The following is a 17,990-nucleotide window of genomic DNA, read 5'->3' as shown; positions in this document are numbered from 1 at the left end:
TTTTAATTCACAAAAAAATATTCCATCAGCGAGCAGGGATCCCTAATACCAAAGAGCCCTTTTCCCGGAAGAGCCTGGTGTTTATACTCAGATACTTGCTCATTTATTTATTTAATTTAAGAAGCCTTCAGTTCTTATTCACAAAACTAATTCTCACACACCGTGTTTTGATTCTCTTTCCTGACGTACAAAAGCTAGCATCTGAAATTGTAAATAAAAATACCCAACGCTCAACTTTATAAATGAAAAGGAAAAAAATTTCAACCAGTTCACCTTGAACAAATCTACAGAGGAGAAGTTTAGGCTTTAAAAAAAAAATAAATCCTAAATATATGGAAATACTTTGAAAATGTCCCAGTCTTAAGGAAATCAGAATAATAATAACAGCCAGTGCTTAGGAATAATTCCACTCGGATCTGAATGAATCTGCTCCCCAGAAGAGATTAACACAACCACAACAAAGGTAATGCTTATGGATAAATAACTAACAGTATTCTAACGACATACGAAACAAAAAATTTACATACTTGAGCCAGTAAAATGTCCACTTGCCAAGGAAGTTGGTCCATTTTTCCCACTGCTCACAGGAGGTGAAAACATCTAAAAAAAACAAAGAGGCATTACTACTGGAAAGCAAGAGATTCCCGAGTCCACTGTTAGTCAAAAGTTCCTTCCACATTCGCTGTGAACTACGTTAATAGTTTGTCTACCACGAAACATCATCCCCCACAGACCTGAAAACCAGTCAATATTCTTTACAGCCCCCACCAGCCCCTCACCACCATCACCACGGGTTTATTAGGCTCATTAGCTCCCCAAACAAGACTCGCTTCCCGAAGAGTTCGAGCCATCCCCGTCCCCAGCAGCGCTATCCAGGCTGGGAAGAAGGGCTCGCTCCCATCTCCAACTCTCAGGCTGACAAAGGCAAAAAAAGTTTTTTTTTTTGGTTGAAACCTTGGCCATAAATGTAGCAATGTCCATTTCCATCCCGCTCTAGGGGCTGCCTGTCATATGTGAACCCAAATAATAACAATGCAAAGTGCCACCTGCCCTAAATTCTCATTTCGTCTCTAACACGAGAGCAATTTGAAGCAAGGCTCTCTCCCTCTCCCCCTCTCGCTCCCTCTCTCTCGCTCCCTCTCTCTCTCCCCAGCATTTATTTCGACCCTAATTGGTTTCTCTCTTCTTCGACGTGTCTAGTGGATAATACGCACCTTCCCTGAGTCAGAGCCTGCAAAAAGCGAAGGAACAAATGGGGGAAAGTGCAACAAGCAAAGAGGGGGCTGCAAAGCTGCCTCAGGCTACGTTTCCTGGCCAAACTTCCCCAAGCCATTCCTCCCAAGCAGAGGCTGGAGCAGCAGCAGCAGCACCAGCCTGAAGCAGCCTCATTGACACGGGGGGGGGGGGTGTGTGTGTGTTTGGGGGGGGTGTCCAGGGGTTTTGCGGGGTGTTGCTGGTCTTTAGGAACATCCATGCAACTCCCAGCAAACTGATGCTCCCCTTAAATAAATAAATAACGGGCTAGAGAGGTACTCCTGACATATTGGGGGGAAGGGAGGGGATGGGGAGAGGAAGGAAGGGGCTGGGAGGGGGAGGGGGAGCCTGACAAAACTAGACAAGTGCACACGTCCGGATTAACGTTTGGCCTCCAAACCAGCCCGGCCAGCAGCAGCCCAAAGAGACAAAAAGTAATTTTTTTGCCTTTCCCCCCCACCCAATAAAAGAAAAAAAAAAACAAAGGAAAAAAAAAAGAGCACCGTTGAGCTGGGGGGGGGGGGGGGGGGGGGGGCTTCGGAAAAGATTGGAGCAGTTTTAATGACAGCAGAAGCCATATGAGATTTCAGTGAAAACTTTAAACTGAGACAGTCATGGATTTCTTTGCACTTTCCATGTGCCAAAAAACGAAACAAGGGAAGAACTGAAAATAGAATATAAGCAACTAATTAGCAATTAATTAGTTCGTGTGCCAACAACGCTATAAAATGTAAAGCACAATAAAAGTGCTAGATATTGTTATTAACTAATGATGAGAAATGTTCGGTTTTAGGGGCGTCTCTTTTTTTATTAATTATTGCAGACATCCAAGACATTAAAATAAGCTGTGAACACGATTGCATCTCCCATCACATACAATAAGAAATAATAAAAATACTCTAATTTTTTGTTCTGTTTTGTTGTTTGTTTTTTTTTTTTTCTTTTAAGCAAAAAGATATTTACCACGGTTCTAGCTGCTGATTAAAAATTGCCCAATGTACTTAGATCACAGTTTTGTTTTGGTTTTGTTGGTTTAGTTTTGGTTTGTTGTTTTTTGGGGTTTGTTTTTGGTTGTTTTTTTTTTTCAGTTTAACAGATCAGCTAGAAGATATTTTTTTACAGCTGTTGTTAATTTCCACCGTTGTTTCTTACCGCACTGAAATCCAGTAAATCACTCAGTTCTTTGTCCGTCCCTAAGGCAGCCATTCGCTGTTGGTGATGCATTTTAGCAAAATCACACAAACCTAGAAACATGGAAATAACCGCAATCAGAAAGCCAGTCCCGAGCCTTGCAGGAAACACAGTCGGATTTTTCAAGGGGGTGGGGGGGGTGGGGGGGTCGAGGGGTGGGTAGTTGAGAAGAAGGGAGGGAAAAAAAAAAGATGGAGGGGCAGCAAAACCAACAACAACAAGAAGAAGGAGGAAAAAAAAAAAAAAAAAAAAAAAAAAAAGCGATATTGTATTTCCAAAGAGGCGATCGAAACCCGGTAACATCCACTCTTTTAAACCCAAATCCGCAGGAGGCAAAAAAAGGAAAAGCCTCGCTCCCGGAGCATCATTTATGCAACAGGAGGTTCAGCGAGGAATGAATGAGGATCCCGGAGAGGAAACTACAGCCATCCGCTCCCAACTTTTTCCCTTCTCCTTCTTCCACGCAAAGTAGCGTTTAGAGGCAGAAACGGCAAACAGCGATAACAGCAACGAAGGGAAGGAAAAAAAAAAAACACAACACGAGAGAGTGAGATGCAAAGTGGCTCCGGAGGCGCCGGTGCGGAGGGACGCGGGGCGGGGGTGGCGGGGCCGGCAGGGAAGCAGCCTTTGACAATTAGCCCCAATTTCTAATTTGCGGAGAGGAGCGGGCGGGGGGGGGGGGGGGAGGTTAATAACAACAACCCAGGAGCGGCTCGGGCCTGTGCGGAGTCATCGGTTCCCTCCGAGAGCCCGGGGGGAGGGGAGGGGAAGGGAAGGGAAGGGAAGGGAAGGAGCGGAAGGGAAGAAGGGGAAAGGGGCGCGGAGCCCAGCCCAGCCCCGCCGGGAGCGCGGCAGCGGAGGGGCCGGGGGTCCCGGGGGGCAGCGGGGCCCGGGGCCGCCTCCCTACCCGCCCAGCATGGATGGAGCTGCAGATCCCGGCCGCGGCTCCCGCCCGCGCCGCACTTTTCCAGGGATTAGACTTTAAATTTCCCCAGCTCGCGCACACACACACACACACACACACACACACGGCAAAGCGAGTTTATACGAGGCTGCAAATACACGTGATGCGGAGACTTTGCCAAGAGGAACGATATTTTCCCCCTCGTATTACCCGGTCCATTTTATTATTATTATGATTATCATCATCATCATCATCGTTACTCTTTTATTCTGCTTTGTTTCGGTCCGTGATGCCCCCCCCCCGCCCCCCCCCCCCCCCCCCCCACCTTTCCCGTGCCTACCGCTAAATTCCCAACCCGAGGCTTCCCATTTTCCGAGAGCGTTGCTGCAAACTTTGCACAATTCAGCCCTTCGGATTCGCTTTTTACGCTCAAGTTTCTGGGGACGATGCCAGCGGCCCCCCCTCACCCCCCCCAGCACGTTATACTTTTTATTTCACATTTCGCTATTGCAGGCCCGACACACTCCGCAAAGAAAAACAAACCAGAAAAAAAAAACAAAACCAAACAAACCAAAAAGAACTAGTTCGACTTCATTTTCCGGTAGGAAATAAATTAAAAAAAAAACAAAACACCGAGTTCTCTCGCTCGGCGTTTGCACCTTCGTGTGTGTTTCACACGTGTAATTACAGCGTGGATACAGAAGGTGTATTATTCCTACACGCGAGTACTTTCTGGTTTGCATTTACACAGCCATTAACTTGCACCTCTTTTTTTTTTTTTTTAAGCAACACAACTGGGATCGACAATTGGAAAAAAAAAAAAAAAAGGAGAGAGAAAAAAAAAAAGAAAAAAGAGAAAAAAAAAAAAACCCAAAACAAAAGACAAGTTACTCTAACAGCAAATTGTAACTTTACCTTAAATGGCCACAAATATGTTCACAATATTCCAAGGGGGGTAAAAAAAAAAAAGAAAAAAGGAACAAAAAAGAAAAATAATAAAAAAAAGAAGAGAGGAATCTTCTGCCAAAGTGCTTTATTATCTCACACGTGTGTGACCCTCCAAAACCACGAAAAAGTAGTGTAAGTGTCAGTCCTGCTCCGGGGTACTCCACAGCTTTACAGGCACCCTACACCTGGCTTTGTTGGGGTTTGGGGTTCCCGGCCACCAGACGCCCGCCACCAGCTCCCCCACCCAGACAGCCGAGACGCCAGCCAGCGAAAAATAAAATAATAATAATAATTAAAAAAACACAACAAAAATGATAACGATTGGGGAAAAAAAAAAAAAAAAAGGCAAAAAGAAAGGAAAAAAAAAAAAAAGGTAAAAAAAAAGGTCCGACAACTTTTCCCTCTATTGTTTTTACAAACACATGGTGAGTGACAAACTGCGAGCGCCGTGGCGGCTCGGGGGCTTTCCCCTCTGTCCTTCCTTAAAAAAAGAATGAATAATAATAATAATGATAAAAAAATAATTAAAAAAAAAAAAGAAATGGAAAGGGGAGGGGGGGGGGGGAGGGAAGAAGGAAGGAAGGAAGAAAAAAAAAAAAAAAAAGAGGAAAAAAAAAAAAAAAAAAAAGGCGAACCCCCCCGAGCGAGCGCGGGGCCGCCCGTCCCAAAGTTGTTCCAAGTTTACAGCGCTCTCCTCCTCCTCCTCCTCACCACCACGGCCTCCCCCGCGGAGACGCGGATAATAGCATCTTTCCCGGGAAGACACATCGCCAGCCGCTCACATCCGGGCAATGCCCGACGCCTTATAAAGCGCCGCCGCCGCCGCCGCCGCCGCCGCTCGCAGACAATGACGAGGGAGGGAGGGAGGCGGGCGGGACGCGCGGCGGGGCCACCAAGATGGAGGGGCCCGCCGCCCCCTCCGCGCCCGCGGAGCTGCGCGCCCGCCGCCGCGGCAGCCCCGTCCCCGTCCCCCCCCCCGCGTCGCTGCCTCCCGCCCGCGCCAGGAGCTGCGGGGAAAGTGGGGGGGGGGTCCTGCAGGCTGCAAGGCTGTGGGGTTCAGGAGATGGGGGGGGTGTGGGGGGGTGTTTTGGTGGTTTTTTTAGGAAAATGCGCACGGTCTCTGCTCGTGAAGATGCAGGAGTGAATGGGGAAGGGTAAAGGGAGTGAAAGGGAGGGATTTAAGAGGGAGGATCATGGAATCTCAGGTTGGAAGCGAGCTTAAAGATCATCCAGTTCCAACCCCCCTGCATGGGCAGGGACACCTCCCACCAGCCCAGGCTGCTCCAAGCCCCATCCAACCTGCCCTTCAACACTGCCAGGGATGGGGCAGCCACAGCTTCCCTGGGCAACCTGGACCAGGCTCTCACCACCCTCACACCAAAGAATTCCCTCCTCATGTCCAACCTCAATCTCCCTCTTCCAGTTTTAATCCATCCCCCTCATCCCATCCCTCCCTGCCCTTGTCCCAAGCCCCTCCCCAGCTTTCCTGGAGCCCCTTCAGGCACTGGAAGGTGCTCTCAGGTCTCCCTGGAGCCTTCTCCTCTCCAGGCTGGACACCCCAACTCTCCCAGCCTGACTCCAGCTGAAGGACCAAAGAAAGGGGGTTACGCAGGATGATCAGACAGGGAGACAGATGATAGGGCCCAGGCTTGGAAGGGATGAGGAAGGACAGCCAGTGGGGTGCTGCGGGGGGGCGAGAGAGCTGTGGACCCCATTTCTTTCCCTCCAATACGCTGAGAGACCCTCTGAGGTGAAGAAGAGGCTTTCTCCACTCACATTGCTCTGCTGCTGGGCCTGGAGAGGAAAGCGCAAACCCGACAGCAGTGACAGAAAAGTAAAGCTGCCCTAAATTTAAGCCTTCTGGAAGCAGAGGGTGAAAGGCGCCCACAGGGTGCTGTGGGAGCGGGGGGATGTGCTGGTGCTGAGGAGGGCTGACGGAGGGGGCACGGTGGGGAAAGCAGCACTGTGGTCCCGGGCTGCTGCGTGGGGAGCGCTGCCCACCCTGCGGCCCCGGCCGGCGGGACCAGCCGCACCCACGTCCCTCTAGAACTTGCAGCATTCCGGGGCCTCGTTTGTACTAATCGGTGTCTTCCCCTCAATCCTTTCTGGGACTGGGAAGCGTCCTTTCCACGACGGGCCACACGAGTGTGGTGGTTTGTACCCCAGTGTGAAGGGGTGAGAGAAAACCAGAAGGACTTAAAGGGCACAGGGTGCAGACGGGCTGTGTAGTACAGAAAATACCTGGTCACTCTTCGCTGTGAAAATGTCAGCAGGCCGGAGGTGGGCTCTGCAGCTGGAGGCTGGGTTTGTGTCTGGAACCAACCACTGTCCCCCCGGAGACCCACTCCAGTAGACACACTTGTGGGTAGTTAGGGTCCGGCGGCCGGAAGATTTCGCGCTGTACGGAAAGATAAGACCCCTCTCCTAATAGCCAATAGCACTTAGTTCACGATGTAAGCAGACGGAAGTGACACCACAGACCTAACTCATATAAACACCGCGGTAAACACTAATAAACGCCATTTGCCATCCACCACATTGGTGTCTGTGAGCTGATGGACCGAGCGGCCTGGGGTTGGCCGCCGTGCCGTTCTTGAACCAGGTCGTCACGCCTTTCACGAAAGGCAACACACACTCCTCCCTCGGGAGGAGCGCAGCAGCTTCCCCGGTGTCTTTGACAACTGCCTCGATGGCCAGAGTCCCAAGTCCAGCAGGGCGTTGGGTCTGGAGCCGTTCCTAAAAGACAGCGGACGGCAGCCGCGGGGGCCTGGCTGCGTGCTTCATCGCGCTCCCTGCCGCGGGCGTTCCGCTGGACGCTTTCTAGAGGGAGGGTGGAAGCGGGAAAGCCTGCGAGCAGCGCACTCCGTGAGGGGAGGCGGGCGGGGAGCCCCTGCCGGGGTGCAGTCCGGCAGCCCCGAGGCACGTCACAGAATCAATCGCAGAATCCTAGGGGTTGGAAGGGACCTCGAAGATCATCTAGTCCGACCCCCCTGCCCGAGCAGGGACCCCCATGCCAGAGCAGACAGCGGACCGGAGCCGGGTGGCCCCCTGTGCCTCACAGCCCCCGAGCACGGCGGTGACCGCCGCAGCTCCCCAGCAGCGCAGCTCTCCCCAAAGAGCAGCACCTCACAAGTGGGGCCCGAGGAGCAGGGAGGCGTGAGGCCAGGGGCTGGGAGCTGTGGGGAACCGGCCCCACACTGAGCCTCTGCTGTGCCCCCGGGAGGCCCCGACCAAAATGGACCTCCCGTGTCACCGGCAGGGCCCAGGGGTCAGGGGAAAAGGGTGGCTTGACCTCCCCTCGGGGGGAATGGACGGCTCGACCTCCCCTCTGGGGAACGGGGTGGTCTGTCTTCTGCTCAGGGAAAAGGGGTGGCCTGTCCTCCCCTCTGGTGATGGCCCCTCAAGGGCTGTGTGAGCGAGGAGGTGGGCTCTCCTCAAGGCCTGTGGGGCACGGCGGGGTGCAGAGCCGGGGGACCCGGAGGGTTCTGGTGGCCAGGGCTTCTCATACCCTGGAGCTTGGATGTCAAGGGACTTGGCAGGCTGCTAGAGCTCAAAGTGCAGCAATTTCCCTCTATTACTGAAGTTTTTTTTTATCTGTGAGTTATTATTCCCTTGGCACTAACAGTTGTCTTAGTGCTATATGTGGTACAAAGAAAAGACAGGGCCAGTGCCAAGTTGCTTATTGTTTAAAATGCAGATTTATTTTCTGTTTCAATACAGAGAAAACTGGAGTAAAAAATGAAAAAAAAAAATAGTAAGAGCCCACAGAGGAGAGACAAGGCTTTATTTAGTTATTTAACCCAGTAATGCGTCCAGAATCTCCAGATACCACTGAAAAAATGAAGCATTAGTAGAGATTAGGCTTGGAAAAATGGGGCCTCATGACTCCCAGTTTGGATGCTGTTCAGTCCTCGTGAAGAAGTTGCTGTTCCTCTTCATGGAAAGGAGAACGGGGGCTCATGCCCTGATGCCTTCACAGTGAGGGGCTCGCCCACCCTCCCACAGGAGGGTTGCCCCCTGAGGATCGAGGGATCTCAGAATTCCCAGCCCCATTTCCTCATTTCTAAGCCCCTCATTTGTATAATTTCTGTCCATTGTGCTTGGCCATTTCAGTGCCACATGCACCTTGTTTAAGCTTACTACATTTCCTGGACTGCTGCTGCTCTTCATCTTGATTATACCAGGCGTGTCGTTTCAGTGCTTCAGAAGAAAGAAATTGTTAATATAATAATTAAGGATGTAAATTACACCTGATTTGTGCCTGGCCTGTTCGGATATCAACCATGTTTTAGTCCTGGATTAATCAAGTAATAATTAAATCCATTTTTAATATTAGCAATGACTGAAGGGTTGGTGGTATTAAAGTAATGTAAAAACGCACTACTTTCAGGGAAAATAGAGGTAAATATAATTATTCACCTCACAACAGTGAAATATTCATAAATCACAAAATGTAAATTTACAGTGACACATAAGACTTCACACATAGTAACACAAGTGAAGCTGGTTTCTGTAGCAAGACCTTGTCTTTCTTCAGTACACTAGGTTGGCAGACTGAAAATTAATGCAGAAACCATGGTTAATAATGGACTTTCGGGTTTTGTTTTTAAATTAAATAGGAAAAGGAATAACACAACTGCCATAGTGGCCCCAGTATTGTTTATTTTCTCATTTTAATCCTCTGTATTTTATACTCTCCCCATATGCTCGGTTTTCAGCGTGCCACAGAATTTCCTGTGGACCCTTCACAAGTGCAGATGTGGCTGCAGAGTGAGAGGGGCAGCTGGGCCATTTACCAGCACAGGAGACAGGAGGAGGAGTTTGGAACCATGCAATGTTAGCCCAGGTGTTCTGCTAACATGGGAAGCAAGAAGAAGAAGAGGCATTTGGAACAAGAGGGAATGGCCTCAAGCTGTGTCAAGGGAGGTTTAGACATTAGGAAGAACTTCTTCACTGAAGGGCTTGTCATTGGAACAGGCTGCCCAGGGAGGTGGTTGAGTCTCCATCCCTGGTTGTATTTAGAAGTGGTGCTTGGGGATATGGCTCAGTGGTGGACTTGGGAGAGTAGGGTTGATGGTGGGACTCGATGATCTTGAAGGTCTTTTCCAACCTCAGTGATTCCATGATGCTGTGTAAGCGGTGTTCCAAGCGTTAAACAAAAACTCACATCTGGAGGTTCCTGAATGTGTCCATTAGCTGCATGTCTCCAAGGAAGTTTGGTCACCCTGTCAGACTTTCACAGCAGGACAGCAAAGCACTAGGCTGCGTTTTCTTCCAGTGTGAAGCTGTGATTGTGCCTTTGTTCATTCCTATAAAAATCCGTCGAAATGTGGCCTTATCATAAACCCGTGAAAAAAAGCGCAGCGCGCACATGTTCAGTGGATGCTCTGTGTGGATTTGCAGCTAAACTCTTTGGAAAAGTTATCAGACCGTTCTGCAAACAAAGGGGCTAAGGTTATGAAGCCCTGTCGTGCTGCTGCCGTGAAGGGGCCTGGGTGGGGACTGCTGGTTCTGGCCGTGTGCCGTGCCCAGCCTGTACACGGTGCCACTGGCAGCTCCCGGGGCCACACACCAAACCGGCATGGCAGTTTTGCTCGGGGAGCAGGATCAGCACCACGCACGGGACCAGGCAAGGGCCCTCTGGAAAAAATGGCATGGGATGAAGTAATGAATGCCCGTGTCAAAAATGTGTGCTGAAGAACCTGGCTGCAGCCACGGGGTTCGTGCCCTCCCGCCCGACAGCGCAAGTGGTGCTGATGGAGCGGCCACTGCTGCTTGGCTCCCTGTTGGTGTGTCTATGGAAAGCTGCTTCTCCCAGGGCTTTCCTCAGCAGGCCCTCTCTCCCTACAGCAGGACTTTTTTTCCTCCCAACGAGGCAGTGGCTGCCCAGGAGCAGGAGGGAAGGCTCGGCAAGTTCCTCGTGTGACCACGGCTCTGCACAAGCAGACAAAAAGAGCCGTGTTGGGGCCAAGACAGTAATTAAGACAGAGGTCTTTTCTGAGCTTTTTTTCTGGTGAGTCATTTTTAAAGGAATGAGGCTGAAACCACAATATTAATCCTGATGACTCCTTCTATGGGTGTTGCCTGGCTTGGTAGGCTTTAAGTAATGTGTAGTGAGAGGTAGTTTTCAAAAACTGGTGGTTTTGACACCAAGTCAAGAGCATATTTTTGTTTTGCCCAGAGACATCACCTTGCAGTTGTTTCCCTCCCTGCTAGTGATCTTTAAGATCCTTTCCAACCCAAACCATTCTATGGTTCAATTTAAGACTGAAAATGGGCAGAGATCTGTAGGCCACACACATCTGTAAACTACTACACTTCACTTTATTCAGAATGGGGTTTCACCTAGTGAGTGTTAAACCACCAGAACAGAAGAGCAAGCCAATAGTTTTCACAAGGTCAGAAACAAGAAAATAAGACCTAAGGAGTTTATTGCCATTTTTTTTTAATAACCTAATGCCAGGATGCATTAGAGCCTGTGCTCTGGGAAGCTGCACCATGATGAACTCACACCACTTGTGTGGGACTCTGCTCATAGTCCATGGAAGTGTCAGTGAGGTACTGGGAGTAAATTTTGGGACCCTTCACCAAAATGAAGTCCAGGTATTGCAGAGCAGTCCTAAGAAAAAAACTCGGTGGTGTTTGTTCCACACAGAGATGGTAGTGTCACGTAGTTAGGCTACATTACACATGTCTGTGAAAAAATTACTGCTGGTCTGTTTTTGGGAGGAAGTCCAACACCCTCAATGTTTGAGATGTGTCAGGATTCAGGTTGGGTGAATTATAGACTGGTAAAAAATGTTACTTCTCTGCTTCCACTCGCAGCTGCTTAAATACACTAGAATACTCCCTGTGCCTTGGGCCATGCTGCCCTCAGGGCCAGGGAGTGGAGACACAGCGTGGAGACCACAGAGAGTCAATGGAGCAAAGTGGAGACCAAGGTTGTCTCCTCAGCCATGCCTTAGAGCCACACCATCAAACCTGGTGGCAGCCCGTGAGGTTGGAACTTGCTCAGCACCAAGCTGAGGGTGGGAATGGAAAAGAAAAAACAAACAAACGAGGCTCATGAAAGGCTTCCAGACCTACCCAAGGGCAGCAGGATGCACCTTCCCATCTCTGACAGCCCACTGATGTGACTAGGGGGCCAGGAGAGGCTGATTGTTTCCCTCCTGCTCATCTTGTCTGCTAAGGAGAGGTGATCCAGAGTTGCCATCTCAGGTTTTGTGATGGAGCAGCAGTGGAACAAAGTTGACCTTCATCAATTGTGTAGAATAAACCCCCAGACCCTTAAACTGTTTGCTTCTCCACCACCCTGAAAAAAAAACCCAACAAAAAACCACAACCAAAACAAACAAACAAATAAAAAAGAAACAAACCAAACAAACAAAACAAAAAACTCAACAAAACAAAAGTAACAATAATTGTAAAAAGGGAGCACAAAGACCTTACATTTCCGTGCAACTTCAAGTACATCCCTTTGTGCTTCCTTGTTATCTTCTCCATTCAGGAGACAAGGCAAAAAACAAGGGGACAGAACTGTGGTTGAAGTACTTGACTTTGTGACACCAGTAACTACTCTTGCAGCTGAATTATATCATTAAATATATATTGTTTTCTATAGTTTGTATTTATTTTATAATTATAGACATTTTAAAGGCTCTCTTGTTCCACAAGTATGTATGGGCCAATTCCCATTTGCAAGGAGCCTTAAACCTGGAGTATGTTGTGTAGATGGTAAACATTTTTAGTAGCTAAATTCCATACTCATTGGGTCACTATTCTCCCTAGAGCTAAATTCCCATTGGAGCACAGGGGAGGTTTAAGGAAGGACTGAGATCTTGCACCGTGGTAAAACTGCTGGGGACAAAGGAAGAGGAACCAAGAAGTTTCCTAGGAAGAGCCTCAAAATCCTTGCAGCAAACGTCAGTGGCAGAAGTCTGAGGGGATGAGCTGGAGGAGGAAGGTTGGCCTTCACAGATCAGAAAGCTGTCGCTGAGGTCTCCAGGCGTGTTTGCAGTGTCCTGTCCCCTGCCCTGCTGTCACAACAGCTGCCTGCTTCACAAATGCCCCTTCCAACAGAAGACACTACCAGCAACAAAGCTTTCCCAGAGCTGAGGGTGGGACTGCATGATACATCCTGAGGGATGTGTCCGAGTCCTGTGAGACATCTGGTTAAATGGCTGTAAATTTTTACTGCTGACTTGGAGGGGATTAAAGAGGTCTTAAAACAACTAAAATCTTCCCTAGAACTCATCTGAAAAGTCTGTGAGCCAGTGAGAAAAGCACAGGGTTCTTGGGAGAGTGAGGACATGCCACATCCATCACCTGTACCTCTGGGACTTCATCTTGAGCTTTGTGACACGTCAGCATTCTACAGTTGACATTTCTTTGTCAGCTGTACCCCTTAATGTACTGTTTTTCCTTGTATTTATATCAATCTGCTTCTTTAATAACCAAGAATAAAACACTTGACAAGGTCTGGCCCTTGCATATACTAAGCTGACAATTTGGTACCTCTTCCTGGAGTCCAACAGAGTGTGTAGGAGTCCAGCACACTCTGGCCAGAGGAGGTTGTGCAAGTCAGTGCTGCACGGTCAGCACCTTGGGAAAACACTGTCCCTACAGAGATTCATCATGACCATCACATTCTGCGCTCACATCTTCTGTCACCAGAGATCTGCACTGCAATGTGGGCTCGGGCGACTGGGAAATGTGCATGGCAGGAACACAATCTGCGTGTCGTGGGCTGGCTGAGATCAGCAGGAATATCAGGACTTGTGTTTTCCAGAGAGGAAGGTATAGGGATGGAAAAAACACCCCAAGCCTGTTGATTAGTTAACCTTGCTAACTAAGTTCTGACTGTAAGCTCAGAATGACAGCTGTGAGCTGAGTAACCTCATTTCTAGCATCCGAAAAGTAGCAAGAGAGCTCTTAAGTGGCTCGGAACCTTTCCTTCCTGCAAAGGGAGCAGTCAGTGAGCATTGCCTTGTCTGGTGCAGAAAGGTGATTTAGAGAGAGGTGATTCCCTGTTTGGAAGTGGTTTGACCCATGGGTTCTCTGTCAGTGTCATGTCCAGCTGTTACCAGTGTTCAGCAGCATCCACAGCACTTCTTTGAAGCTCAGAAAATTGAGAGATCATGAGTGCTATGACAACCAGCACCAACAGGCTACAGCCCCTCTGCTGGCACAAGTCTCACCTTCTGCAGCTCCTGGGCAGTCTCATTATGGCCAGCCTGGCCTCAGGAAAACAAGTAGTTGTGCTTTCACCTTGCTTCCTTCCTCAGATGTGACTGATTTTGGAACGGACAGCTTGAGAGTTTGGAAGGAGATTCTGAGAGAGCATCTTAGGATTTATGTAGGCAGGAAATGTTCAGCATAAACCAGAATGTGACCCTAAAGAGGAACTGTTGTGCCAGAATGACCTTGTGCAAGGATGTTTCTTTACAGAAAAGAGATGTCTCTTTCTGGTTAATCTGAACCAGTTTATAAAGCAAATTTAGAAAACAGCACCCTTCTTTTGTTCAAGGGCAGGTTGGATGAGCTTGGAGCAACCTGGGCTGGTGGGAGGTGTCCCTGCCCATGCAGGGGGGTTGGAACTAGGTGATCTTTAAGGTCCCTTCCAACCCAAACCATTCCATGATTGTGATTCTGTGATTCTTCCAGCATAGTAATAAACACAAAGTTATTCTAGAGCAGACTTAGACTCCCTTTATCAATAAACTTTATTTAAGAGTCTAAATCTATAGGTCCATATTGTGAAGTTTACGGTAAGTAGTGTGGGTTAGTGAACATATAGCCACTACAGTCTCATTTCCACAGAAACAAAGGAACCAAAATAATGCTTACCATAACTTCACTAATTCCAGCACTGTTTAACTACGTGTTGGTTTCATCCGTTACCTCAAAAGGATTTGCTCTCAGATGGAAAGATAACAGAGGAGGAAGAAAAATATCCTCCTGTACTTCAGTGAATTCCTATTAAGATTTGGTTTACTTCCTTATTCCCTACTGGGAGACCATGTTTGATTTCAATTGAAAGGAAGTGTCATCATTTTAGGAGCTCCTGCACAGTTTTCAGGGGTGTGCAGTTCCTCAGGGCACTGGGGAGCAGCCAGTGGGTTTGGGAAAAGCCCAGTGGCTCCAGGTGATGTTTTGCACTTGGGGTGACAATCCATGCCTGCCTGGATTCCACCAGCACACCCAGGGCACTGGGTCTCCTGCTGCCTGCCCTCCTTGGTGGCTGTGGGGTTAGGGCTGTCTCTGCTAGACCTTTCTGGGGAGGGATTGCCCAGATCCCTCAGCCTGATCAGCAGTTCCCTGGGTCTGAGCAGTCCTGGTGCAGCTGGGAATGCTGCCTGCTGCAACATCCCCTCAGTGCCTTGGTAGCAGCGGTCACTGGTGATGCCTTGTCCTCTGGAAGGCTGTACAGTGTGTTCTGCAAGTGAGGAAACTCCACACAAGTCCTTTTCAACATAGAAAAATGCTTTGTTTTTAAAAAGAAAGTACTCCGCTCACAGCCTCATCCTACACATTTAATATATTTTTTTTTCAATTCAAGAGGTTTTTCCATGTATTGAATTTTTTTGCCAATTAGGTTTGTCATGAGGAATTTCTTTCTGAGTCAGACAACAATGGGATTAGTTCTGCACATTCACTTCAGCCCAGCAAATGGGCATCTGCAGGTAGTTATGGAAATGCATGGGTCCTGATGACAGCTTGGCTAAGAATACAAAATCTGCAATAAAGCAATTTCTTATAAAGATTTCAGCGGGTATCTTTAATATTTCCTAAAGAACCAGCATCTGGAAAAAATGTTTTTCCCTAAGAAACATTTTAATCTTTTTATTTTTCATTACACGATAGGGAAATATTATTTGGAGGTATGTCATAGCTGGTTTACTTAGCAAAAACCCAGCAAAACAAACATTATTGTTACTGTTTGTCTACTGCTTGTCATCTAGTTGCTGACTAAAGCACAGCAAAACGTTCTTCTTATAATAATATAATTTATTCTTTTCCTCAGAAAACTGACACATGAAGGGAGGAGAGAATGAGACGTGGCACCTCAAATGTTAGGGTGTCAGAGGTTATTTCTCTTTAGATTTTTAATTGAATCAACATTGTAAGTGCATGAAACAAACTGTTCTTTTGTGTTCCTTTGTGTTCCATTTCCTTTCTGTTCTTTCTTCTAATTTGGAATTTGGGAGTAGTCATAAATATCAGTGCACAGATATCCCAGTGACCAGTTCCAGGACAACTCCATTGTAGTGTGTGAAGAGAAACCTTACTTTCCAAGTAAAGGAAGAAGCTTTGAGCTGTGAGATAACATCAGAACGACTTCCCATAAAAGATGTGTTTCAGAACACATGAGCTCTGCATGTGTTTTGGGAAACGTTCAATGCCCTTATTTTTCTTCTGTCAAAATTTCAACCAATTTTTAAATTCCAATTTAAATTCTCATTTCAAATATGGAAGATAAAAGTCCTTGCTCACCTCCTACTATGCCAGAAAAACACACCGTGCAATTTCTTCCATAAGGTGAGAATCGTCTTTGAAATACCTGGAATTCTACTCCATTGCTCTTTGGAAATCTGCTTCAGAAACTCAGGCTTTTGATTAAACAAACAAACAGTCCTTTAATTCCTCATGTAAACACAAGCAAGACAGTATTTTTGTTATTAGTATCACCCTGTAACTTCAGTAGTGCTTTCTCTCTGGTGTTTGCTTCTTGCATTTGTTGATGAATAACAATGCTAATCGTGTTAATACAAACATCAGGTTCCTTACACGGTAGATTCTCTGCTCTCCTCTAAGTAGCCTTGCCCTGCCTTGTGCCATCTCCTCACACAGGGCCCCACGTATGGCCCTTGTGGCATCTCCTGCAATGCACTTCATGGTTACCTCTGCCTGCTAGAAATAACCTGGATCATATCCTGAGATCAGTTGGATTTCTTACAGCTGTATCATAGTGATAACTGATCTTTATCTTACAGTTGATTAGCATGTCCAGAGCATTCTCCTGCATTTTTTCCAGCTGGCATCTTTCAGGTTATAGCCTTTTTGTTATGACTATCAAACTGGTGGCCTCACCTTCCCTGGTGTTAGCAGGCCAGGTGAGGATCCTTAGCTCTAAAAGAGGTGTTAGCAGGAACTGTGATGTGTCACTTCTGGAGGGTTCTCTGTCTAGCTGCATTGACTAGAGATTGTCTTCTGAATGAGATGTTAGATGAGGTGAATCACTTACTAAGTATATTTTTCATTATATATCATTAAACCTAATCTTCTTTCTATTGCTTCAGTCTTCATTGTGCAGATCTTCCAGTGTGGTGCTCCTGTCTTTGCCATTACCTCCTTAATTTGTCACTGGAACATTTCATTAGTTACTCCTCCCCTTACTACAGAGATCATTGTTGAACTGAGCAGTAAGATCAGTTCCAGCAATGATCTTGATGAATATTGTCTGTTATATTCAGCCAGTACATTCAGAAAACCTGCTGTCAGCTCCTCTTTTGTTAGTTAAATACCATGTTTTTTCAAGCTACCTAACACCACTTCTGTGCTAGATTATCAAGCACTTCCAATCACACTACATCTGGATTGCTTAAACCACAAGGTTTCCCCTCAGAGGAAAACACAAGATGATCTGACACAATCTGCCTTTCAGAAGTTGTTCTCCCACTTATGTCCATGTGTATAATTGTTGTTTTCTTCAAAAACTTTTCTTAAACTTTCTATTTTAAAGTCTAGCTAGTGGTTCTGTGCCTGCTCAGCATTTCTCAAGAGATGTCCATGTTTGCCATGGTTCAATCATATGTTTGTGCTGCTGGTTTGATAGACTGCTGATTTACTGTGCCAGCTCCTCCAGTCATCTGGGCTGGAGGTCCTCCCCAGGCTGCTCAATCTCAAGCCTTTGAGAGCTGCTTCCATCTCAGATGCCATCATTTCATTTCTGGGGCTTTATTCTCATTAGCAGTCATGTCTGCATGTTTGGCACCGAGCAAACACCCTTTTCTGTGCAAAGGTAGGACAAAGCTTGCACATTTACAAGTCATACTGCCGTTGTTTCAAACATCTTTTTCATGTAAATGATGGCATTTGAATAGAGACTTAAGATTCAAAGTCTATTAGTTAATTCTAGCAGGTACTGAATTAGATATTAAGGACCTTTTTCTAAGAGGCACTGGGAACTTGAATCTTGTTGACCTCTATGTCAGGGAAGAGCTTCATGGAAGGTTTTAGCATCTTGTGCCAATGGTCATTGAGGCTATCTACAGCTACTTCCCAAAGACCATGGGACTTAAAATATTAATTGATTTTAGTATTTCAAAAAGTTAACATTTTCTTTAATAGCTGGAGAAGCATGTATCTCTGTCTTCTGAACAGTTTCATTTGAGAAAAAAATACTCTAAAGAAACAGTAGCAGCAGAGTGAGCAGGTGGAGCCTGGGCTGGGGCCACCAGCAGCTCTGAACCCACAGCTGGGCAGTGCTGAGGTGCTGCAGCTCATGTCTTCTGAGAGAGGGGACGAGTGTCACAACTCACACAGGGACAAATTTGCTGAACCAATAATGCAAGAATGCATCCACTTGGGGATTTTTATGGGCTTTTTTCTTCCTAGAATGTAATCAAACAAGAAGAACTTAGTTACTTGTTTTTGTTGAAATCAAAGATGCTTGTTCTTCACTTGCAAAAAT

At 47.2% G+C, this 17,990-nt stretch overlaps 1 protein-coding gene across 20 annotated transcripts in view; it reads right to left on the bottom strand.

The window, feature by feature from the left end:
• TCF4 (transcription factor 4) overlaps positions 1-5,079 on the bottom strand; it is a 224,452-nt gene extending 219,373 nt beyond the window's left edge. For 8 of the 20 annotated variants that reach the window (XM_051642452.1, XM_051642453.1, XM_051642469.1 and 5 more), the window contains exons 1-2: positions 2,407-2,573; positions 528-600 (exon numbers count right to left, since the gene is read on the bottom strand). In XM_051642452.1, the coding sequence (XP_051498412.1) occupies positions 528-600; positions 2,407-2,508 (175 nt within the window). In that variant the 5' untranslated portion in view covers positions 2,509-2,573. Of the gene's footprint in view, positions 1-527; positions 601-734; positions 758-954; positions 1,114-1,214; positions 1,415-2,406; positions 2,574-3,147; positions 3,167-3,352; positions 3,448-3,689; positions 3,728-4,264; positions 4,592-5,008 lie in introns of those variants that run through there. The other 12 variants (XM_051642456.1, XM_051642454.1, XM_051642457.1 and 9 more) reach the window with 12 other exon arrangements.
• Positions 5,080-17,990: the final 12,911 nt, after the last annotated feature.

Source organism: Apus apus, chromosome Z (assembly GCF_020740795.1).
Source record: "Apus apus isolate bApuApu2 chromosome Z, bApuApu2.pri.cur, whole genome shotgun sequence".
Taxonomy (NCBI): Eukaryota; Metazoa; Chordata; class Aves; order Apodiformes; family Apodidae; genus Apus; species Apus apus.
Note: the sequence above shows the minus strand (reverse complement) of the source record. Positions and strands in the feature narration are given on the sequence as shown.